Consider the following 26,508-nt stretch of genomic DNA (forward strand, 5'->3'; position numbering starts at 1 on the left):
AAATCTCTTTTTGGGAAGCATGCATATAACTAATTCTTCCTTCTTCCTTCTTACTATTGAGGCCTAATTGCATTCAAATCACTTTACATTCATGCTAATTTCATTATGCGGCAGATCTTTTACTCAAGCCACTTTTATAAGGCAGCAAAATATTTCCTCAGTGGTGTCCTTAGAGGGGCCTTTGGCAATCAAGATTTTTCTTGGTTAAAAAAAATCTTGTGATGAAAAGTGGTTTCTATTCTTGGAAATCAGAACAAATACATATTTCTATAGTTGTACCATTAAAGACTTACAATTTCCCAGAATGTCCCATCCCTCTCATCAAGCCTCATACATAAGAAAAGAAGACAAACCGAGTCCAATATGAAAAAGTAGGTCAGAACTCAATAGAATAATCAAATGCCCATTTCTAATTAGGCTGTTATAATTGTTTAGGTTGGACCAGGATGGTAGTAGTAGTAGTAGTCTGAGAAATGTTAGGATTTTGGATATATTTGGAAAGTAGAGCAAACTATCCATGAAAGTCTGCTAATTGTCTCTGTTCTTTACATTTTCTTTTCTTTTCTTTTTTTTTTTTTAGTTTCGCTACTCAAATTGGCTTGATAGGTTCTATATGTTGGTGGGGACAATGGCTGCCATCATCCATGGAGCTGCACTCCCCCTCATGATGCTGGTTTTTGGAGACATGACAGATAGCTTTGCAAATGCAGGAATTGCAAGAAACACATCTTTTATAAACATAACTAATGGAAGTAAGTATTATTTGCGGCACTGATTTTATTGGAAACTTAAAGAAAAATCTGTTACTTAGAAGTGATGTTTAATGAGAGACTATGGACTATGAGAAACAAACTGAGGACTTCAGAGGGGAGGGGGGTGGGGGAATGGGATAGACCGGTGATGGGTAGTAAGGAGGGCACGTATTGCATGGTGCACTGGGTGTTATACACAACTAATGAATCATCGAGCCTTACATCGGAAACCGGGGATGTACTGTATGGTGACTAACATAATATAATAAAAAATCATTTAAAAAAAAAAAAAAAAAGAAGTGATGTTTAGCTCTTATTAAATAGGCTAGTGGTTTTACTTGTGTGGGAGATGGAGAGATCTGAGCTACAGTTCATATTCATAATGAGTTTGAGAAGATAATATTCACAAGCGTTAGAATCCCCATTGGAAGTGCTGGCAGATATACGTAGAAAAAGACAGCTCTGTTAAGTCAGAAAGATCCCAGGAAGTTTCAGGAAGAGATAAAAGAACCACCTAATCTAGACGTTGAATGATAAGTAGGAATCAGTTATGAGATTCTCTGACATAATAGAAATGGGTGTCAGAGACAAGAGTCCAGGATGATTCTAAAATTTGTAGCCTGAGAAACAGGATAAACTGGAAGCAGTTATCATCAACTGAGATAAGGAGGGTGGAGAGAGAGTAGGTTTGGGCAGTGAATACCAGAAACTTAATTTTGGGTATTGTCACAGGTTGGGCTCTTTGGAGAAATATGGCTAAGAGAAGTTGTGTATGTGTATTTGTGCATGTGTGTGTGTTTTAGGATGGAAGAAATAATAGCTTGTTTGCATGCTAATGGAAATGATCCAAAAGAGAGAAGAAAATGATGTTTCGAGAGAGAGGGAAGAGATTTGTTTGCGTGATGTCCCTGACCGAGGATGGAATAGAATACCTGAAAGGAAATACTTGCTTTCGGTAGAAGCACAGATAAACTTATCCACAGTAAAGGGTGGAAATAGGGAGCATGTGCGTGCTAGTGCCCAAAGCTGCGTTGATGAGGAGGTGAGAATTTGTGGAGGTTTCCTTGGGATTACTTCAGTTTTCTCAGTGAAGTAGGAAGTAAGACATTTGGCTGATAAAGGAGATCTAAAACAGTCCTCCAGTAGAGTGGGAAAGTGAATGGACTATTGAAATGATTTGGGTGTCACACACACTCTCACATTCACAGTTGATTGAGGAGGGACTGGTTGAAAGCTCTGAGCTCTCAAGTCACCTTTGGTCAAGCTTAGATTGATTTAAACTAAACTTACCGAAGACTTACAACCTGGTGGGTGCTAAAGTGGTAGGACTTTTGAAAATGCCTGTTTGAGAATACATTGATACTCACATAGCTTTTTCAAGTTTAAGTCTCGGATGAATGTTATAAATCCTTCCCCAAAAATGTGCACATAAATATTCATACAAATTTGGGGTATTTATGGATCCTTTGATACCTGTCAGTGGGTCCTAGGAACCCCTTCTTTGTAATTCTGAAGAACACATTGTTTACCTTGAGGCAGGCTTACTTCAATTCTGTGAATGCAGGTACGAGTTGGGCCAGAAAATTTTATAGTATGTCTGAGCTATGTAAAATTCCTATGTATTTATTATGTCCCTTTATGGCATTCAGAAGGAGCTGCCAGAAGGTGTACCACCTTGGAATGGCACCTTCCTTTTGTACCATTCACCCAAAGGAAGTTCTTGATGCTCTCTAAATTTATTGGTTCCTGTGCATGCTGTATTTGGCAATATTCCTTGGAGTGAGTTCTCCTACTACGTTACAGTGGAAGAATCAAATCTTACAGTACTCTCTGGTAGCCCAGCAGACCTTATGTGTACATCTGTGCCCATCCTTTTTTGTTTAAGATTTTATTTATTTACTTATTTTTTGAGAGAGAGAGGCAGAGCACACAAGAGGGGGGCAGAGGGAGAAGCAGACTCCTCGCTGAGCAGGGAGCCTGACGTGAGTCTTGATCCCAGGACCCTGAGACCATAACCTGAGCCGAAGGCAGATGCTTAACCGACTGAGCCACCCAGGCGCCCCCATCTGTGCCCATTCTGATCCTCAGCTACTCAACTACTGTAATGTCCAGTGGTCTTTTTAAAAAAAAAAACAAAAAACAAAAACCCTGCATTAACATTTTTTATACACTATATCCTTATCACCCAGATATTAATTGTCCCTTACTTTATGAAAACACAATTGATTTCTTTAAGTAGGAGAACTAATCATTCCTATGTCTACCTCCTGTAGACATGTTGGGATGGACAGTAGTCAGACTTAGTTATCTAATAAGCGTGCATGAGTTCCCAGGCGCTGGTCCTGCTGCGGAGACCAGCAGTTCCCCGGGCTGGATGATGGCTGCATGGGCTGGTCACAGCAGGCTTCTTCATACATGCCTGCGTCATATGGTTTCCAGCTGGGTTTGTAGTTCACTCTGCATTCCTTGCCCATCCTCCCCATTCAGCTCACTCTTCTGATCTTGGGAAAACTGTGCTCCTGTCAAGCTCTTAGGAGGTACCATATTTAACTGTTAGGAAGCAGGGTCTGGAATTGGACTGCCTGGCTGTAAAACCCCTCACCTTTACCATTTTTTAGTTTTAAGCTTTAGGGGATCTCTTCATACTCTAATTTCCTTGTCTATAAAAATGTTGACCAACCTACTTCATGGAGTGGTTGTGAAAATTAAATGGATTTATCACTTAAGGCTCACAGAACGGGGCCTCCTTATAAAAAAGCACTCAACAAGTGGTCATATCGTCAGTAAACTCATGCTTTCATGTTCTTCACAAATGAACCTACATAACTTGCAGTGGTGATGTGGTTCTTTATATCATTTCATCTTTACAGAACTCTGTGATACTCAATCTTTATTATTGTTTTAATCTTGGGACATACCTAGAGTTACTCAGTCCCTGTTATAGATGTGGATAATTGTCCCTTGCAGCAGCATTTCCTTAGTCACTGTGGACCACTAGCCATGCCTTTCTGGGAAGGTAAGGGTCCTCAAACGATGGCCCAGGGGCCAAATCTGGGCTGTTGCCTCATTTTGTACTGCTTGTGAGCTAAAGGGATGGTTTTTCTATTCTTAAATCATTGGGGAAAAAAGTCAAAAGAAGAAGAATATTTTGTGACACAGGGTAATTATATGATACTGAAATTACAGTATCTGTAAATAAAGTTTTAGTAGAATACAGCCATGCCCGTTCACTTGCATATTTTCTGTAGCTACTTTCACACGCCAGTGGTACAGTAGAATAGTTATGACAGAGACCTTATGGTCCCCAAAGCCAAAAATATTTACTTTCTGACTCTTGCCAGTAAAAGATCACCAGTCTCTGAGGTGGGGCATTGAGTAGGGGGTTATTATCTTCAATTGTTAAGTCAGTAAACTTGTGTTAAACTTTTCCATGTGCCAGGCACAGTACATGTCCTAAGTATTCATTCCCAACCCCCAAGAAACTTAGTAGAGTGGAAGAAATGAACACATGAAGCAAAAAATGCAGTCAGATATTAGTGCTGTGATACAGAGATATATACAAAATACCTGGGAAAGGACATGAAGGGCACCTGACTCCATATATAGGAATCATGGGAGGCATTCAAGAAGAGGTGATAACCAGGTTTGGTCAGCATTGTACCTCTCTCCTGCACAAAATAAACATGTTCTATGTAACAAGAGAAATTCTTTTCAAATAAATATTACGTAAAAAATAAATTAATATCCTTCTCTCAACACCACCCCTTACTGCCACTACCCTGCTGTATATCCTTCCATGTCTTTTCAAAAGCAACGTGCAATCTCTACTGTAATTTTTAGTCTGGGACACTCAGTTGCCTGTCACTAACCTGCTTCTCTGCAGATTCAGATTCCCAGATATCAGATCATTTGTGGGGACAGCTTCAAAGGTTTTGATGCTGGCCCTAGAGATAAGAGCAAACGAGCTCTCTGGTGTTTCTGGAAGGAGAGCCAGTCTGCTGGACTCCCAGGACCCCTGACACTCTGACCTTCTTTTGTCCTCCCCCTGGAAAACCTCATTACCTTTCCATGGGGGTAGACTAAGGACCAGAGCCTCCTTGTTGGACAAGAAGTATTCCTTGTGTAGAGGAGACTTGGATTTCCTAAGGCTCTTCAAAACCTGAGAGTTTAACACTAAATGTTGGATTTAACTAGACAGCTCTAAATACTTGGAGTGAGCAGATCCTTCTCTGCTGCTACAATAAACCCCTACGAGGGGTTTTTCTTTTCTCCTGATGTCTTGTCCTGATTATCAGACACTGGCCTTTGTCCTGCTCTTTTTGTTGTGGACCTGATTTCTTGATACCCTACTCCCATCTATCTTTACCTTGTTTTCAGAATTTGCCTTTTCCCGAAAATCTCTGATGCCTCAGGCCTAGAGAACTCTCTGGTCCTGTTGTACAACTTTGGTGAACAAAACTTAATGACTGCTGATTTTCTGTTGGTATTCTGTGAGTTCTCATCCTCCTCTTAAGACTGACAGCTCTCTGGAAATGAGCCCAGATAAAGACGATTGTGATTTTAGACATATGTTGAAGGTGACAGGTTGGGTACAAGTGTAAATGACAGCCAGGCAGTTGAAGAAATAAGACTGAATCTTGGCCTACAGAAAAGGACTAGGAGTTGGCAATATTTGAGTGGAAGGGATGTTAAGCCTCCTGGGATAAGAGGTAGAGAAAAATAGAGAGTGGGAGCCTTAAGCCTTGAGAAAAGACTCAGTCGTTTGCAATAACAAAAGCTAATGTTTGTTGAGCATTTAAGATGTGCTGGGTGCTGTTCTGAGTACATTACATGTATTGACTCCTTATTCTTGACAGATTAGGAAAGGGGTCCAGAGAGTTGAGTAGATTTAAATTGCCTCTGGTCATAGAGTTGGTAATGAGGATTCAAGCCCAGGCAGACTGGTCCCAAGCCCACACACTGAAGGAAACAGAAGGACACCCAGAAAGGAAGACACTGAAGATGACAAGCTGATTCAGAAATTAAGGGATACAGAGGATATTTTCCATGTCTTGTGGTGGTTATCAGCCAGAGATATTCTTTCAATAAGCACTTGATTATTTATTGTCTCTAATGTTTCCATTTATGGTACATCCACACTGATGACTTTTTCTCTTTCTCTATAACTGTATTATGGTTGGTTCTGTTTAGTCTCCTACCACATCGTGGGCTGAGGAGTGGAGAAAATGTGAGTCACTCAAAATCTAGTACAATTTCATAATGCAGACAAAAAGGGGAAGAGTGGAAAGAGCTTATTTTCATGTTTATCATTATATTTATCATTTCCATCCCCCTGCTCTAAAACTCATGAGGAACAGGAAGACTATCTGTAAAATTATTCTCAAAATAATATCTGTATTTTGCTGCTTAAACTGTGAGTGTGTAAATCATGGACAGATCTCGAATGTGTGTTTCAAGACTTTGATGTACGCAACGAAGACATTGCCATGTGTGCCCTCAAGGCCGGTGTTGGGTATGCTCCAAAATAGAATGATAGATAATATTTGAATTCTAAGTTATTTCATAAAAATTTCCATAATGGATCTGTTTTCTTGCATTTGCTCATGGCTTTCCTCTGCCCCTAACTATTTCACTAGAAAAATTCTTAGAGGTAAATTTCTGGAAAATTGAGTATCCAATATTGACAACATATTTGGAAGTACACTGTTTGATGTGGCAGTTTTTAAAGTTTGTATTAACAGTTAAGATATGGCTACTTTTTCTAGAATAGTAGTATAATGTAGCCAGATTTTTTTTTTTTTTGGCGATTATTAGGAGAATGCTTTTTCAAGCCAAAAAGTAGATTAGCTAAGATGTCATCTCTACAACATATAATAAAGACAGCATAAAAAATGATACACAGATAATAATTGACCTATTTTAGATACTTAAGAAATGGGATGAACCTAATAAAAGCTCCATTCTCTGAGCACTCCCATCTCCTTCCTGGCTTGGAGTGTTGCAGAAACTGCCCATCTCTCTGTAAGGGCTTCTTACCATTCACTTCTCCCTCAGAAAGACCTTTTGTCCCCAACCCACTTGAAAGTCACTAAAGTGTTGCCACTTGCCTCAAGATTTATTACTGAGAAATTATCTTGTTGATTTATTGGATTACTTGTTTATTACAGCTTGTCAAATGGGAAGAAAGGCCTAGGGGGGAAAAGAGGAAGTTCCTGGGAAAAGCTATCTTAGAAATTTCAGCAGTGGTGCCCTGTCACATGAGGTTTGGGCCTGAAAGTAAAAGCATTTCCTGCTTGCACAGAAATCCAACAAGATTAGAACAAAATGGCTTTCTTGTGCTAGGTTGTGTCCCCGGTGTCTGAAATAGTGTCTAACGTGAAGGCTCTGTGGACGATGGTCTGAAAATCACCCTTATAATACAATCTCCTTTTACCACTTAGGAAATCACAGATGTATTTATGTCTCATACTTTTTATTCATACTGTTCGTAAGTGTTCAGTAGGTAAAATTATTAAACATATTGAGATATTCAGATCAGATAAAAATGCAATGTAATGTGATCCCTGAATGGTATGGAGTCTTTAGTCATGGTGGTGGGCGCTGTTCAGCTGAGGTTTCTTTGAAGTCTTGCTTGGGTAGTAAGGTACTGGTTCAGTGTATCTCTTATTAATTTTATATGAGACACTTATATACAAAATAGAATGATTGGATGGAATATTTTGAGCCATGGTCTACATGTGTGGTGGCCCTGTGAAACCACTTGTAAACCTTTGGGACGGGCTAGGTTACAGCAGTTAGAGCAGGCTGTGTACGGAGGAGACAAAGATAACTAAGTCCAGTTCTGCAGGGGCTCACGCCAGTGGGAGTGGGAGGAGGAGATAGATATCGATCCTTCTATCGGTACTTCACCATACTTCGAGCATTGACTTAGTAAATTGAATCCTGTGTCAGTTACTCTGGAGTTCTGTGACAAGATGAGGCACTCTACTAAAGGTAGGCCATTTGAGAAGAGGTCATATTTGAACTTATTCATGGAGGAGGGATCGTTATCAGAAGAAAAAAATGTGGTAAAAGGCATTCCAGGTAGAGAGAGGAAAATGAATAAAAGCTTGGAGGAAGAAAGCTGTCATCACTTCTCTACTGAATCTCTTCTCAGTATGTGGAAGATAATCTTTAATCTAAAAGGGTGGAGCTCAACCTCATGACATTTAATCAACATATGTTGTCATGCTCTGTATACTCTCCAGTCCCCAAGGGCAAAGGCTTCAGGAGCACAGAAACCAAGAAAAAATTTGGGCACTATTTTTTTTTTTTTTATGGTACAGCAGACCTCCCTCCAGACAGTGACTGCATAATGCCCTAGTACTGAAATAAGAAAGCTGTGGGGGTAAAGAAAATGTTTATAACAATCATTCATTGACCTTTCAAAAATGTTATCCTGTCAGGAATATATTTTCAAGATTGAAAAAGTGCTAATATGACATGTTATGGACCTTGGACTTCATCTGTGATGCAGCGACTGTCATTGAAGGCTATTAATGGAATATATATATGTATATATATATCCGAGAGAGAGAGAGCGCATGAGGGGGTAGCAACAGATGGAGAGGGAGGGAGAGCATCTTAAGCAGACTCCATGCCTAATGTGGAGCCTAATGCGGGGCTCAGTCTCACAACCCTGAGATCATGATCTGAGCTCAAACCAAGAGTCAGACACTTAACCGACTGAGCCACCCAGGTGCCCCAGTATGATTACATTTTTGTTTGCAAACATAAAATCAGATGACAGAGTGAAGACCTGACTGAGTAGAAAAACCAGTTAGGAGCTCTTAGTAGTGTAGAGGTAAGGGATGATGGGGCCCTGAACCAGAGCATTGACCCTGAGGAAGGAGAGGATTTGAATAGCTCCAGCCCAGATATGGGAATCCCTAATGCTGTGGAAGTGGTTGAGGTCACCCTGGGAGTGCGCATGGAGTTCTGGGAAACCCCAGCTTGTAGGGAGAGGGAGAACATGAGGAGCCAGTGAATGACACTAAAAAGGATCACAGTAGTGGAGGAACCAGGAGGAGGTTCTGGAAGCCAGAGGAGGAGAAAGTGGTCAAGAGTCTAAGCAAGTATTTTATTAAAACAAAAGGTGCACTTAAATGTTTTTCTGTACTCGTTATTTGGTTGATATTGTTAGGTGTGTGTACACCCACGCACAGACACACACGCACACATTTGTTATATAGAGAGTTTCTGACGTTTCCCACTGAAAAACAGTATTAACTTTTAGATACTATTTAAACTTTCTACTTTATAAATATTGCTTTGGGCAGTAACCCTTGAGATCCATACAAGTAAAAAGTCACTGTACTGTATGATTTGTCAGGTCATTTCAGCTTGAAAAGTTTTGATTTTGTGGGGGCACCTAGGTGGCTCAGTCAATTGAGCATCCAACTCTTGGTTTCGGCTTGGGTTATGATCTTGGGATCATGGGATCCAGCCCCATGTCAGGCTCTGTGCGGAGTGGGGAGTCTGCTTGAAGATTCTCTCCCTCTGCCTGTCCCTCCACTCACGCTCATGCTCACTCGCTCTCTCCAAAATAAATCTTTTAAAAAAAAGTTTTGATCTTGTGAAGGCATACCTAAGGATGAGCATTTTGTGAGAAGCTCATAGAAGCAGGAAAAAAATCTCTGGGCCAGAGAGCTTTTAATTCATAAGAATTGATTGGAGGAAAAGAAAAATTGGTTGGAGGGAGTCCAAAGAATGTAATATTTTTATTTCATTGGTCAGTAGAGATTATCTCTGTCAGATGATTTGCATGCTCTGTTGTTATTCTCACTGGTACAGTTTGACATTACTGAATCATAAGTAAAATGCACTTTGTACTAAAGTTAGAGTCTGATGACTGAATCTGTGTGTATATACACACACATGTAGAGAAATATATATACACACATGAATTTATTGTACGGTATTGTACACACATGTGTGTGCATTTATATATGTGTATTGTACGAGAACATAAAGGAGTCAATTTTGACCTTTAACATCATTTCTTACTTTTCAAACAGTCTAAAGTGACTATAGACCTAGAAGCCACCATTACCTAAGAACATTTATTTAAATTCTCTTGGTTCCTTACCTCTAGAATTGAGAAAACTGGTAGTAGCAATGATGAATAGAAAACAGATGTTAAGTTAGCTTTGAAAATTTGTCTTGCTTTGGTAGTAATACACACTAGCAACAATTAATACCAATTAGAACCTTTCCTGGCTAGATAGATGACATTGAAAATCCCTAATGAGGGATCTTCTAAGACTCATGTGGAGAAAAATCCTCACCCAGCTAGCTGTTTATTATTTTATCCTTGAAAATACAGAGCAGAAGCAATCTCCTAACTGATTTAAAAAATCAGTCTGGACACACGTATTATTGCCTTGCCAAAAGTGATACGGAGCAATCAAGTTCTCTGCTACGTGCTTTACGCCGCCGTCTCTGCATCTTTTTGTTACTTCCTTACATTCATTCTGTATTACCCCTAAATGTAAATTCCCCCAGGGTTCTGTGCTTGCTCACGCTCTTCTTCTTACCCACCACCCTGTCCACACAGGTAAGGAGAGATGGCTTTTTTCTTTCCTGAATTTAGCTATGGCCTCCAGCACGTGACTCCTAAATCATTCAGATCGGAACTCTCTCCAGAACTGGAGTGCTATGGTCTAAATAGTTATTGGACACCTTCAGTTGAATGTTCCAAATACCACAGAATAGAAATCTTCAAAACTGAACCAGTAATCCTCTTACATCTAACCAGACCTGCTCTTTTTTTTTTTCTAATTTATTTCCCACCGTGACACCACCACGCTCCAGATGCTTAGACTTGAAGTCTTGATTGTTTCAGCAGTTGCTAGAACCTGTAACTTCTCCTTCTCTGAATCTTATGGGTCCTTTCCTTCTTTTCTGTTCTCATTTAGACCCTCTGTGCTTACCGCATCGCGGTAGCTCACATCGCTCGGTCTCTCTAGTCCGGTTAATCTGATGCGTTGCTAGCAGGTGTGCTGTGTCATCCTAAACCCTACCTCTAATCACGTCCTCTTCTCAAACCGCTGAGTGACTACTAGTTTTATATGCTTTACCTATGGGGCCCGGATGATCTTTCCGGTCACATACCCACATTCTCCCATTCACACAACACACCCACACCCCAGCCAAAGTGGCTTATTCCCTTTCCAAACATGCCATGGACTTTTGTCCACATTGCTCCCTTTGCCAGAAAAACTTTTCCTCCCCTTTCCCATGCCTGTCAAAATGAGACTCAGCTGAATGAAGCCCTCTCATATTATGACCTAACTTTTGAAATGACAGTAGGATTTAAAGTGTGCTTCCCCCCTGAGCCAGCAATCTTGATTATGATAGTTTATCCTATAAAAATATATGCCATACATTCCTATATGGTATACGTGTGTGGGTATGTTTTTAAATGCAGCATTGCCTGTAACAGTAAAACATTGGAAACAACTGAAATAGATGTAACTTTGAAAAAAGGAAGATACACATTTATACACACATTGACAGAAAATTGGCTGCTGATTGTGGGCTGTGATTTTTTTAAAAAAACCAACATGTATGTGTATTTACGTGTGAATAGACATACATACAGAAAGAAACTGAAAAAATACACACCAAAATATTGTGTGTGTGTATGTATGTATGTATGTGTGTGTGTGTGTTGGGTGGGCAGTGTTGAAGTTTTCATGCACCTTGTCTAAAAATGTCAACATTTGCTAATACTGCATGATGAGCTCAGTAGTGCTTGTTACGTAAACTTTTGTGTTTTATATTTTTTAAATGAAAATGAAAACTGGAAAAATGCAGTGTTAGATTTTAAATGCTAAGTGCTTTAGTGTCGAGCATGCACTGACATTTAATCAGCAGGATTGAGGCCCTAGAAAAGAGTTTTCTCTATGTCATCTTAGAGTGATATTTCATAAAATATTTTAATTCATGGACACCAATATTCCAGCTGACACACTGCTTCTTAATAAATGTGGGTTTCTTCTTGCAAATAAGCTTCACTGAATTAAGTGTGTGTGTGGTTGCACGTGGCCAACAGTTACGAATTTGAATGGATGCCATAATTCTTACACATAGTTAAAACATCAGTTTGACCTATTTTTGCATAAATTGTAAAGTGACACAAGTTTGATTCATTTTTATATGCTTATTTTTAATGGAGAACAAAGAGACATAATGGTATATGTTTGTTTTGTGGCGATCTAGGTATTACGAACAATGCAACTTTCATCCACCTTCTGGAGGAGGAAATGACCACGTAATTAGACGTTTTCCTTACTATTGTTAAGATTTTCTGTATCCAGTTGTAGCATTGTTTAAAATTTTGCATTAGCATAATAAAGAATCAGGCTTTAAAGAACAATGCCATTGTTAGTTTTCTAGGATACAATGTAAATTTTTTTATTTTTTAAGTAAAGAATTTGCTGCCTGAGCTGTACTCAAATTAAAATTAAGCCTAGATTAGATTTATATATGCATTGTAAATATAGAATATCATAACAGGAAGTTAGAAGAATTCAAAGTGGCTTTTTAAAATGTAGTTAAATTAAGAATCACATATTTACAATAGCTTTGCAATTATTAGCTTCCTTCTGGATTTTTTTAGTCATGATATGATGAGACCAGTCAACACATTTTTTTTCTTTAACACAGCATCAAATTCTAAACAATGAAACAAAACATCCCAGAATAAATATAGTCCCTCTGACCTTTACTCACCCTGGGAAGTTTTTGTTAATGATTTATATATCTTGAAGTTTGCTCCCCAGGACAGCTTAAAAGAGATGTCCAAAGGTACAAGTTGGTTAATCAGAAGGTAATAGTTCCACGTTATCCTGTATATGATCTGTTAGGTTTGAAGAAAATAGAGATGCTTGATCATATTTTGAAAGATGAGAAGCAAATATTCTTATGGAGAGGCATTTTTTTTATATTGAGGAAAATGAAACAGTATCTTGTAATCATCTTACAAATGTTTAAATATAAATATATTTTGTTTGAATTAATGTGGACTGATGGTTTAGAATACATTAACTCCTCATTCTACTTGTTAAGTAGGGTTTATTTAGAGCTATTTCTTGTTGTATCATTAACACTTGTATAATAATTAATTACTGAGTTATCTATTAACTAAAGTTTAGTATTCTCATTACATCATCCCAGATAAATTCATTGTAATCACAAGGAATAGCTTGGGGAAGGTGTGTTTACCAAGATGCCTGCTGGGTTGAACACCATGTTGTGAACAGTAATACCCATGACTCTCTGGTTATTACATAATCATTTTTATAGCTTCTGCATGGCTCATACCAGCCTTTTTATTGGAAGGTAGCAAGTAGAGAACTTGTAAAAATGGGAATATTGGAATCCCATATTTCATTTTAGCATGTTTGTCTCTAACCTAAGAATGAATTCACTTAGTAAGGCACAAGACTTGTTTGCTTTTTTTTTTTTTTAATATAAAGACTCAGAGCAAAGAAACATAAATTCACTATTTCTAGATGATCAAGACTCAGGTTTTAGAAGATGGTCAAGTTTTCTGTTGTTCAAGTTTAAACTGGAAGGCATGCTATTTGATTCATTAGGCATGTTAGGGTAACTCACGAAGGCTAGTCGGGCAGATGATGTAAAAATACTTTTTATTTGGCATCTGTGTTCTGCCAGATTCATAGCCTCAAAGGCCAAGCGACCATTTCCAGCTCTTGGTTCCACTTTCTGACAAGTTCTGTCACTTCTTTCTATTCTCCAATGTGCAGAAACACCTCAAAGTGCTCATCACTGATCCCGAGGCAATATAAGTAGACAGGAATACAGCAGTAGGTCTCATTTGGTGCTGTGATGCCTCAAGGCACACACGAGTCTTTCACAGTAACTGGCATATGCTCTGAAGCTTGCTCGGTGCCCGGCACTGGCCTAAGTGCATGTTATGCACGCTGCCTTGCTAGTCTTATCTGCATCTCACTGCAGATAAGAAGTTAGAAAACTGAGCTTTAGAAAGGTTAAGCAGCTTGCCCAGGATTATACAGCAGTTAATTGAAGAGCTGGGATTTGAGCCAAAGCAGAAGCCATACTGCTAATCATCCCACTCTATTGGTGTAAACGTAGTTGGGTGCCAACCACCAATTCTGCTTGCCACCGCCTCTTCTAATTTGTTAAGGGTGGCAAGGTAGCCACATGACTGAAGACATAAGTATGAGTGGTCTGTCGGGGAAAGCTGCGGGGAATCGGAAAACTGCGTCTGTGGAGTGTTCTCGTTGCTTTGCAGGTATGCCTATTATTACAGTGGGATTGGGGCTGGAGTGCTAGTTGCCGCTTACATCCAGGTTTCCTTCTGGTGCCTGGCAGCTGGAAGACAGATACTCAAAATTAGGAAACAGTTTTTTCACGCTATTATGAGACAGGAGATCGGCTGGTTTGACGTGCATGATGTGGGAGAGCTTAACACCCGGCTCACGGAGTAAGTACCTGGTTTTACGTTTAAACAGACACGGTTCTTATTCTTATTTAAATGAAAAGAGATGTCATCAGATCTCTTCAGAGATATTTAGTGCATACCTCAGAAGTAATTATGAGACTGAATTTCTTCTGAGCAGCAACCATGTCTTATAGATCATTTGGTTCCTGTTACCCTGCTGGGGCATGAGGGGACTTGCATGACCAGCAATGAATGAGGGAGAACTGCCAGACTCAGCAAGTCCCCTGAGAGAGGCGCGGGAGAGCAACAATGTGATATTTTCTGAGGAAGTTTCTGAGCAAAATCCTAGATGTAAACTAATTGCCCCATACTCAGAACACAACAGCTAAATGGATTCAGTTCTATATTCACAATTCTCATGTTTATTTTTAACACTGTCTATTCTTTTAGTGATGTCTCCAAAATCAATGAAGGAATTGGTGACAAAATTGGAATGTTCTTTCAGTCAATAGCAACATTTTTCATCGGTTTTATAGTGGGATTTACACGTGGTTGGAAGCTAACCCTTGTGATTTTGGCCATCAGTCCTGTTCTTGGACTGTCAGCTGCTATCTGGGCAAAGGTGGGTAAAGCATGTTGTAAATCCAGACTTTATACTGTCTCCACCTTACTGCCGCCCCCAACGGTGGAAGACTGTTTTTATATCACACGATGGCCCAGATTCTATACTAATACTTGGTTTTATTTTATTTTATTTTATTATTTATGTTTTTATTTAAATTCAAGTTAGTTAACATGTAGTGTAGTATTGGCTTCAGGAGTAGAATATAGTGACTCATCTCTTACACATAACACCCAGTACTCATCACAAGTGCCCTCCTTAATGCCCATCACCCATTTAGCCCATCTCCCACCTACCTCCCCTCCAACAACCCTCAGTTTGTTCTCTATAGTTAAGTCTCTTATGATTTGTCTCCCTCACTGTTTTTCTTTTTCCTTCCCTTCCTCTATGTTCATTTATTTTGTTTCTTAAATTCCATATATGAGTGAAATCATATATTTGTTTTTCTCTGACTGACTTATTTCACTTAGCATAATACACTGTAGCTCGATCCATGTCTTTACAAATGGTAAGATTTCATTCTTTTTGATGGTCAAGTAATATTCCAGTATGTATTATGTGTATGCATGTATTTTATATATATATATATATATATATATATATATATATATATATATATATATATATATATATATATATATATATTGTGCCAGTACCATACTGTCTTGATGATATATATATATATATATATATATAAAATACACACAAACGCACCAGTTCTTTATATATTCATCAGTAGATGGACATTTGGGTTCTTTATAATTAAGACTATTGTTGATAGTGCTGCTATAAACATTGGGGTGCATATGCCCCTTCAAATCAGTATTTTTGTACCCTTTGGATATATACCTAGTAGTGCAGTTGCTGGGTTGTAGGGTATTTCTATTTTTAACTTTTTGAGGGACCTCCATACTGCTTTCCAGAATCACCACACCAGTTTGCATTCCCACCAACAGTGCAAAAGGGTTCCCCTTTTTCCTCATCCTCGCCAACGTCTGTTGTTCCCTCAGTTGTTAATTTTAGCCATTCTGACTAGTGGTATCTCATGGTTTTGATTTGTATTTCCCTGATGATGAGTGATGCTGAGTGTTTTTTCATGTGTCTTTTAGCCATTTGTGTGTGTTCTTTGGAAGGATGCCTGTTCATGTCTTCTGCCCATCTCTTAACTGGATTTTTTATTTTTTGGTTGTTGATTTTCATGAGTTCTTTTAGATTCTGGATACTAGCCCTTTATCTAGTATGTCATTTGTACATGTCTTCTCCCATTCTGTTGGTTGCCTTTTAGTTCTGTTGATTGTTTCCTTCACTGCACAGAAGCTTTTTATCTTGATGAAATCCCAGTACTTCATTTTTGCTTTTGTTTCCCCTGCCTCCGGAGACATGTCTAATAAGTGCTGCGGCAGAGGTCAAAGAGGTTGCTGCCTGTGTTCTCCTCAAGGATTTTGATGGATTCCTGTCTCACATTTAGGTCTTTCATCCATTTTGAGTCTATTTTTGTGAATGGTGTAAGAAAATGGTCCAGTTTCATTCTTCTGCATGTGGCTGTCCAATTTTCCCAACATTATTTGTTGAAGAGACTGTCTTTTTTCCTTTGGATATTCTTTCTTGCTTTGTTGAGGATTACTTGACCATTGAGATGAGGGTCCTTTCTGGGTTCTCTGTTCTGTTCCATTGATTCATGTGTCAGTTTTTTGTGCCAGTACCATACTGTCTTGATGATTACAGCTTTGTAATACAGCTTGAAGTCTGGGATTACAATGCCTCCTGCTTTGCTTTTCTTTTTCAACATTCCTTTGGCTACTCAGGGTCTTTTCTGGTTCCATACAATTTTAGGATTGTTTGTTCTAGTTCTGTGAAAAATGCTGGTGGTATTTTGGTATTTTAATCAGGATTGTATTCAGTGTATAGATTGCTTTGGGTAGTATAGACATTATAACAATATTTGTTTTTCCAATCCATGAGCATGGAATGTTTTTCCATTTCTTTGTGTCTTCTTCAATTTCTTTCATAAGTGTTCTGTAGTTTTCAGCATACAGATGTTTTACCTCTTTGGTTAGGTTTATTCCTAGGTATCTTATGGTTTTTTTGTGCAATTGTAAATGGGATTAATTCCTTGATTTCTCTTTCTACTATTTCACTATTTGTGTATAGACATGCAACAGATTTCTGTATGGTGATTTTATATCCTGCAACTTTGCTGAATTTGTGTATCAATTCTAGTAATTTTTTGGTGGAGTCTTTTGGGTTTTCTACATAGAGTGTCATGTCATCTGCAAATAGTGAAAGTTTGACTTCTTCCTTGCCAATTTGGATGCCTTTTATTTCTTTTTGCTGTCTGATTGCTAAGACTAGGACTTCCAGTACTGTGTTGAACAACAGTGGAGAGAGTGGATATCCCTGTCATGTTCCTAACCTTAGGGGAAAACTCTCAGTTTTTCCCCATTGAGGATGATATTACCTGTGGGTCTGTCATACTCAGCCTTTATGATGTCAAGGTATGTTCTTCTATCCCTACTTTTTATCAAGAGGGTTTTTATCAAGAAAGGATGCTGTATTTTGTTAAATGTGTTTTCTACATCTATTGAAAGGATCCTTACTTTCATTAATGTGGTGTGTCATATTGATTGATTTGTGGATAATGAACCATCCCGAAAGCCCAGGAATAAATCCCACTTGATTGTGGTGAATAATTCTTTCAGTGTACTGTTGAATTCGATTTGCTAATATCTTGTTGAGAATCCTCGTATCCATGTTCATCAGGGATATTGGTCTGTAATTCTTTTTAGTGGGATCTTTGATTTGGAATCAAGGTAATGCTGGCCTCATAGAATGAGTTTGGAAGTTTTCCTTCCATTTCTATTATTTTGGAACAGTTTCAGAAGGATGGGTATTAACTCTTCTTTAAATGTTTGGTGGAATTCCCCTGGGAAGCCCTCAGGCCCTGGCCTCTTGTTCGTTGGGAGACTTTTGATGACTGCTTCAGTTTCTTTGCTGGTTATGGGTCTGTTCAGGTTTTCTGTTTCTTCCTGTTTCAGTTTTGGTAGTTGATGTGTTTCTAGGAATTTTTCCATTTCTTCCAGATTGCCCAATTTGTTGGCATATAGATGCTTGTAATGTTCTGTTATGATTGTTTGTATTTCTGCAGTGTTGGTTGTGATCTCTCCTCTTTCATTTGTGATTTTATTTGCTTGTCCTTTCTCTTTTCTTTTTTATAGTCTAACTAGGGGTTTATCAATTTTGTTAATTCTTTCAAAGAACCAACTCCTCATTTCATTGATCTTTTTTTTTTTTTTTTAAATTTCTGTATCATTTGTTTCTGCTCTAATCTTTGTTATAGCATTTTTAAATTTTGGCCTGACTAGTTTTTAGGTCTTTTATATCTGCAGTCAGGGTTTCTCTGGTGTCTTCTTTGCTTCTTTCAAGTCCGGCTAGTATTCTTACAACTGTTGTTCTAAATTCTTGTTCAGATATATTGCTTATATCTGTTTTGAGAAAAATCTCTGACTCTGATTTCTTCTTGATCTTTCTTTTGGGGAGAATTTTTCCATCTTGTCATTTTGTAGATTTCCTGTTCCTGAGAGTAATGCTATATTAAGAAAGGGTCGCACGCTGTCCAGATCCTGGTGCTTCAGGAGGTGTTTGTGGTATATGCTGTGTATGCTCTGCTCGTGTGTTTTGGCTGCACTTTCCCATAGGTCAGTCCTCTGCAGAGTTCCTCCTTGCTCACAGTGGGGGCTGTTTGGACCTTTAGCTAGGTTTTGGTTTATTTGTTAAAATAAGCTACTCAGGTAAATGTCCAGGAAAACTGCAGCAAAGCCCCATCCTCAGCTGGTCAGGTCTGTGAGGTCCTCCCTGAGGATGTGGTCCAAATTGTCCTGAAGCTGTAGGAGCACCTCAATACTTGGTTTTAAATCATTGGTTCAAAATCAGTGGGAATAAATGGCTGTAACCTTACTAAGTCCTACCTCTGCCAGGACTCCATGCTCTCCTGGGCCATGTGGTTATTTGAGAAAGGGATGAGCTAGAAAGAAGTAGCTCTCACATCTCATCCACTGACTTCATTTAAGGGTATACTCAACTCTTTGTTTAAAAAAAGATTTTATTTATTTACTTGAGAGAGAGAGCCCAAGTGAGAGAGAGAACAAGCAGGGGAGGGGGGCAGAAGGAGAGGGAGAAGCAGGTTCCTCACTGAGCAGGGAAAGAGAGAGAACAAGCAGGGGGAGGGGGCAGAAGGAGAGGGAGAAGCAGGTTCCCCACTGAGCAGGGAGTCCCACACAGGGCTTAATTCCAGGACGCTGGGATCATGACCTGAGCCAAAGGCAGACGTTTAACTGACTGAGCCACTCAGGGGCCCCAAGGCATGCTCAGCTCTTCAAGAGCTGTGTACTTTGTAGACAATTCTATATTCACAGAGATTCAAGTTCACTGAATAACACATATGTCCCATTCAGCTAACATTATTGATTTTAATGTTTTTTAGGTTTTGTTTAATTTGTATATTGATTTAGCAGTTGTGCCAGTGTTATAAATGGTGCTCTAATGTTTTATATATTTAAATCCATTGGTATGAAAATAGTTTTCAGAAAATAGACACTGTCTAGCCCCGATGCATGTAAATCCAAGCCTGCAGTTTTTTCTCCCAATCATGAAGGCAAAACAGTATTAATGGCCCTTCCTGCCTCTGCACACAGGCCTCTGATGATCTTGTAAAACTTATTTTCCCTTTCAAGGTTGGGTGTGGTGTTCATTTTAAACTGATTCGATGTAAGAATGCGTGGTGGTAGAGATTGGGTCAGTTTGTAATTTCTCTTGGGTTCACCACAACTTAGAGAAAGCACTACAAATTCATTTGGCAAAAGCATAAAAGGTACTGGGGGGCCAACCAAAGTCAAGCCTAACACAAAATAAATCAGATGGTGAATATTAAGAAGTTTTAAAATATTACCCTGTAAGATGGATATTATTTTGATATTACAAACAATAACTACCGTTTACTGAGCATCTACTATATCAGGAAAGTACATATTATCCTTCTGAAGTGTAGGTATTACCTTATTTAGCACAGGAAGAAATTGAGGTTCTGAGGAGTCTGTTAATTTGTTGCTGAGAGAAAGAGTGTGTAAATGATATTCTTGGTGGTTAAAATGCATTTCTCTATTAGTCAGCTGAAATACTTGGCAAAAATCGTGTGTGTTAATTGATTTTTCTGTTTACGAGAATGTCAGGCAAGTCAGGTGGCAAACTCTTCATGTCAGTATTTATTGAAGAACTGTTTAATATGTATTGATGTCTGTTCTAGTTAAGTTAGGAAAACAGACCGAAAGTTAATCTTTTAATAACTATGCATTGCTTCAAATACTATTTATTTAATAAATGAAGCTGCAGGCTTATTGCTGGAGACCCAAGTTTTAATCCTCAGTCTGCCTTAAAGTTTTGGTATGATTTCAAACTAATTTCATAAGTTCTCTGGTTAGCAGCCTTGTTAAAAAAGGAAGTGGGGTCCAGCCTGCGAAGCTTCTTTGTCCCTGTGAGCCCAAGGCTCTTCTCTGTAACAGGGGCAAGAAGAAAGAACAGGAAGCGACCCTGTCACAGCAAGCGTCCTTGTCCAGTAAGCAGCTTTAGACCAGTATGCTGGTGACTGTCATCTTGCACCTAGAGGCACTGGGGCAGCTAGAGGGCACAGGCAGGGAAAACCACCACATGCTGCCTCCCCTGAGAGACAGCTGGTAGTCTGACCTTGTAGAATCCACTTTCACTCCCTCGCGTGGCAGAAAGAGAGGCCATCAGGAGTACTGGCAGCTCTAGATAAACCATTCTAGCCAAAATAATGCACAGGGAATAGAAAATGAATAGGAAACTGCCACTGGAACCACAGCTCACAAAAGTAGGCCAGGGATTTCAGGCTGAGCCCACACAAAGTAACGACTTGCTAAAATTAAATAGGACCCATTCTCCTAGCATACCAGACAAAATGTCCAAGGTACAATAAAAAGTCACTTGCCATACCAAGAACCAAGAAAATCACACCCTGAATGAGAAACAAAACAAAACAAAACAAAAAAACAATGAACTGTGACACTAACACTGAGATAAATCAAATGTTAGAATTATTGAACATGGATTTTGAAACAGCCACCATAAAAATGCTTCATTAATCAATTACAAATTCTCTCGAAATAAAAGGAAAAAATAGGTAATCTCAGCAATGAAGTCAAAGGTCTAAAAACAGGATGAAATGAAAGGAGAAAACGGAAGGATACAACAGCGAAACTCGGGGTCATGGTGGCTGGGCTCAGCCTCCCTGAGTGGAGGTGACAGAAGAGAATCTGCACCCAGGGAGAGAACAAGGGGAATTCACTTAACTCTGAAATGGAGAGAAAATGGAAAGAGCTTCAGGGAGCGGTGGAGCAATAACAGAAATGCCAACATTCGTCACCACTGGAGTCTCAAAGGAAGAGGAGAAAGAGAGGAGGGTGGAAGGCATATTGGAACAAACCCTAAATTAAAACAGATCTAAACCTTCAGTCCAAGAAGATAATATGCCAAAGGGGCACATTTGGGGTGACAAATTCTGCTTCCTTTTAGTTGCTTTGAGGTGTCAGGAAGGTCTAGTGCATAAATGGGTTATTGCTTGGGTAGCAAAGAAGACAGGTACGTGCAGCACCATGTCTGCACACAGAACATGGTTAATAGATGTTCACTTGCCTTCACCCACCCATTCTTGTTACTGGACAAGGGTCTGTTGCCTGCTGTGCTGCACGCCAAACGCTGACAACGCTTTTGTGGCAGAGAGAAAGGGTTTTATTACAGAACGCCAAACAAGGAGGTGCGAGAAAATTTCTCAAATCTGCCTCCCTGAAGAGTTGCCATGGGGTATATTTAAGGACAAGGGGTTAAGATGTCTCAGGGTATGTAGGTTGAATGGAATGAGCTGATTGGATCTAGGGGAAAAGGCAAGTGTCCTCCTTTCCAAGCTTGTGCGTTCAGAAATCATGCCTTCTCATGGGACACATGTTCATTAAATGTCAGCATAAGAAGGACGGGGGTGGAGGTGGGAGGAGTGTGGGGTGCGTCATCAAAGAGGTTCCTTTTTTTTCCCCTCTTGATCCCTTTTGCGCCCCCGATTTGCTCTTATCTCAGCTAGTCTTACCAGTGGTCTGTCAACTTCTGCAAAACGGGCTCCTAAGTCAATCAGGGTAACCACAGTTTCCTCACACTAGAGCAGTCTCGCATTTGTTAACAGCATCAGTTTCATTATTAAATCTCTCACAGCTCCTTTTACATTCACACGCAGCAAAAGAAGAAGTGCACTGTTAAAATCAAAACAACTTTGAGCTTTTTACTGATACTACTTGTAGAAATGAGTCCGCAAATGCTTCTAAATTACTTATTGAAAGAGTGTAATACTGTTTAATTAGAACTTTATTATTAATCACTTGCATGTACCCTTCAGTGGCTGACTACATACCCCATTCCAGGTACAAATAGTAACATAGTCCTTTGCCTGTGCTAGTTGATCCCATTTTCACAATAGGGCCCTCCAGGAGCCCAGGTCATGTGTCAGTGCCTGGTTGCAGATAGAGAGAAGTTCACTCTCCTTCCTGTTTGTTAATTCAGGCTTTTCAGCCATATGGACTTAGCCTTGAATCTTAGATGTTTCACTTATTAGCAAATTACTTTAACTTTTTCACCCCTTCATTTCCTCATATGTAAAGTGGGGAAAATAATACCTACCTCACTGTGCAATTGAGAAGAGTAAATGAGATCCTGTGTATATAATCCACCCAGTACTGTTCCACAGAATAAATGCCCAGGAACCAATCAGAAGGATCAAAGAGCATGCATAAAATAAAGACCTCCCTGGTGGCTGAGTATACAGTTTTGCTCATGAGCACCAGCAAAGGGGAGCACTCTCCTTCCCCTGGCCCCGGGGAAACCTTCTTGAAATCCATGCACCACATGGTGCTTGGTCCTCTGCATTTTTCTGGTCTCCCACCTTGACACTTCTGATCCAGAGCACAATTAGCAATTGCTCTATTCAGCTCATCACCGTATTTCCGTGATGTGATTAATGCCTTTTTTTCTTATTTTGTTTATGATTATAGTATATACCGCCTTTTCTGAAATTTAAGATCTCCCCAAAGTCCTAGTTTTATTTATTTAGATGAGGATCCATGAGGTAGTTGGTGAGAAAATAAAAATTTTAACTTATTGTATACCATCTCAGTCCAACAAAGAAGCACGTTAACAGCGTGAATATATGTACTTAAAAACAGAACATCACGACCAAAGACGAATGAAAGGCAGACTTCATTCTATATGTACGTTAGCATACATGGATCATTGGTGTATATATTTTTATTTTTCAAAAGATAAAACTAACTTTTTAAAAAATTTTAAATGATCTGAAATTGCATTTTTAAACAGATACTATCTTCATTTACTGATAAAGAACTCTTGGCATATGCAAAAGCTGGAGCAGTAGCTGAAGAGGTCTTAGCAGCAATCAGAACTGTGATTGCCTTTGGAGGACAAAAGAAAGAACTTGAAAGGTTTGAGTTTTTTATTTTATGTTGCTAGTAATTTTAAATTCTGTTTCATCTTATATGGCCTTCAAATTGACAGTGTTGAATATAAGGGTGTGTGTGTGTGTGTGTGTGTGTGTGTGCGCGCGCGTGTGTATTTTTTTAAATAGCTTCCTGGATATACTACAGCATAGCTAATTTTCTCGAAAAGTTGTGTTTTAGTTGTACTCTTCTTACATCTGCTAATTCAAAACATTTTCTAGAATCTCCTAGGTGGGAAGTGACAATAAAAAAGTTTCTTAAGGCTGAAACATTTTTTATATCTGATGATAATTTTTCCCCATTAAGTTAATTCTTTGTTCTCTAAGACTAAATGAGTATTTTGGATAAGATCTAGGGATACGTTTTAATCTGTGGTTTGTTTCCCCTCTTGTCCAGGTTCGTCATCAGTTGGGTTATGCTCCATGATTTGGAAGATAAAAATATAACTAAAAAGCACATTTGTACAGAATTTCAAAATCTTTATTATGTGTCGTTTAGTATTTTTTACAACTGTCCCCTTTTAGTAGATTTCTGAGAGCATAGATGGTAAATTTATTGCAATGTATAATATTCATCAGATCCATAGATTTCTAAGCAGTGACAGACTTTATTGAATATGTGTTATAATCTGATATTATAGTTTTTAATGTTAGGAATATATGTGTATTTGGATTTTAGGAAATACTAAACTATATTGTTTGGAACATTATACGTTGTTGGTAGAGCCATAAGGAAAACAAGGAAATTTGGATGAGTCAGAATGATAGTTACAGGGGAGATGAGACGTGGGTAATAAGAGTGAGACACATAGCGGGGGGCTTCTGTGGTTGTGGCAGTATTCTGTTTCTTGACCTCAGTTGTGCTGACATGGGTGTTCGCTGCATAATTATTTTTTATACTGTACCTGTGCGTTTTTAGTATACTTTTGTTCATCTGATATATTTCATACCCACAAAGATGTCCTCTGAGAAAATTTGTGATGGCTGAGCACCATAGTTCAAAGGAGAGTAATAACTATGTTCTCTCTCAATTTTTTTGCTTTTGCCTTAAAATATGTCTAATGAAATGGGAAGTCTTGCTTAATGAACAGGCAAACATCCAATCAAATACAGCCCTTCCTTTTTGGAAGTTAAATTCTTTCAAGGGGAGGAGAAAGGTAAAGACAACCACAAATAACAAGCTATCTGATATACCAGTTGGGTAAATATTATTTGGGGATATAAAATATTCTTTTAGAGTCATAGGGGGGTACTATTTAGAGAGATGATTCAGAAAAGTCTTCTCTGAATTGTTAATGTTTAAGCAAACAGAGAATGAAGTTTTGAACTCAGATTCTTTTCTGGTTTTTCTCAGTGGAAAGGTGGACCAGAGAAAGAATACGTCCACCAACACAGGGAGACAAACTCTTCTGCTTCTGCCTAGTTTCTGAGCTGGGGGAAAGCATCTCCTTAAAGAAACCAAAATCTCAGGCCTCACCCTCTGGTGCACTTAGGGCCTGAATTTATAAAACTCTGTGAGTGAGGGAGTGCTCTCTCCCCCAAACTGAGGATTTCAGATTAAAAGTGAATCCTCGTTCAGTGCAACCGTTAGGGTGCCCAGTAGAAGAAATGAAAAATTGCTGAAAATTAATTAACTAAGCATCCAAATTAAGAACTTAGAAAAAGAGCCACAGAGTACAAAAAGTATAAGGAGGGAATAATAAACAGCAAAAATTAACTGAATAGAAAATCAGTGTAAGAAAGCGGAGGCTTGACAAATCCATAAACTCATTCTTCAAAAAGACAAATAACCAAGTATTTTACAAATTTAATCAGGAATTAAACAAAGAATAAATAAGGAAGAATTGCTACAGACAAAAAAAACCCCTTTATTTTTTAAAAGTACAGCTTTATAACAGAATTTAAAACTCAAATGAAATAGACAATATTCTAGAAAAATATAGGCTAAAACTTTCACTTAGGAGGAAGAAAACTTGAGTAGACCTCCAATCATCAAAGGAATTGAATCCAAAGTTAAAAAATCTCCTTCTGCCCTTATATACACAGCAAAACCCACAGAGTCCAGATAATTTTACAGACAAGTTCTCCCAAAACTTCAAGAAAGAGATAACCCTATCTTATAGAAATTGTTTCAGAGAATGAGAAAAAAATGCATAGAAAGTTGTGAATTCACCTTATAAGGACAGTGTAACTTTGAAGCCACAATCAGGCAGATATGTGAGAAAGGAAAATTATAAAGCAGTTTCACCTAAAACATAGATGCAGAGGGTCTACATAAATTATCAGCTAAACAAATTCATGTGAAGAATACCATCAGATTAAAAAAAAATCTTGAACTTATTAGTTTTATCCCATCAGTGCAAAGATGGTTTAACATTAGGAAATCTATTAATATAATTAAGCATATTAACAGATTGAAAGGAAGAAATGTTTTGTATTGATGGATGGGGGAAAAGCATTAATTACATATGATTTATGACAAAAATTCAAAACTAAGAGTAAGAATTAGTTTTCTTAATATAGAGTATATAGAGATACATAAGGAAACATAATACTTAATGGTGCAATGTGCAAAGCATTCCTTAAAATAATGAATGAAACAGGTGTATCTGCTAGCATTATTTCTATTTAGTGTTGAACTGGTACTGGATAATAACACCAATGAAATAAATAAGAGTAAGAAAAATAAAAATAAAATGAAAAAGAAAAGCTAGAAGAGTTGGAAAACAAGAAGCAAAATTGTCATTATTCACAGATGATATGATCATATGCACGGAAGTTCCAGTAGACTGAAGACTAACAATGCTCAGTGAGATCTCTGGGCATCTGATCACAATTCAGAGAAGAATCCCGTGAAACCAGCAATGAATGATTAGAAAATAAATAAAATTTCATTAATTCTAAGATGTACATTTTTCTCTCACAGTTCTGAAATTAAGATAAATCCTATAATCGGTGCCATCTTAGTATTATTGTGGATCTGGACTTAAGTCGATTCTTACAGGCAGGATTTGTGTTTGCTTCTACCATTCACTGGGGATGATATTAACCTGAGACCACCTTACATGAAATTCTTTGTGTAGGAGTTTTTGAACCA

The 26,508-nt window shown here is 38.5% G+C and overlaps 1 protein-coding gene across 1 annotated transcript in view; it reads left to right on the forward strand.

The window, feature by feature from the left end:
* ABCB1 (ATP binding cassette subfamily B member 1) overlaps positions 1 to 26,508 on the forward strand; it is a 97,255-nt gene that overhangs the window by 16,586 nt on the left and 54,161 nt on the right. Inside the window, exons 4-8 of the mRNA XM_045793339.2 lie at positions 581 to 752; positions 12,015 to 12,066; positions 14,074 to 14,265; positions 14,674 to 14,845; positions 23,273 to 23,397. Coding sequence (XP_045649295.2) covers positions 581 to 752; positions 12,015 to 12,066; positions 14,074 to 14,265; positions 14,674 to 14,845; positions 23,273 to 23,397 — 713 coding nt within the window. The remainder of the gene's footprint in view (positions 1 to 580; positions 753 to 12,014; positions 12,067 to 14,073; positions 14,266 to 14,673; positions 14,846 to 23,272; positions 23,398 to 26,508) is intronic.

Source organism: Ursus americanus, chromosome 3 (genome assembly GCF_024610735.1).
Source record: "Ursus americanus isolate L20-20 chromosome 3, mUrsAme1.1.p, whole genome shotgun sequence".
Classification (NCBI taxonomy): domain Eukaryota; kingdom Metazoa; phylum Chordata; class Mammalia; order Carnivora; family Ursidae; genus Ursus; species Ursus americanus.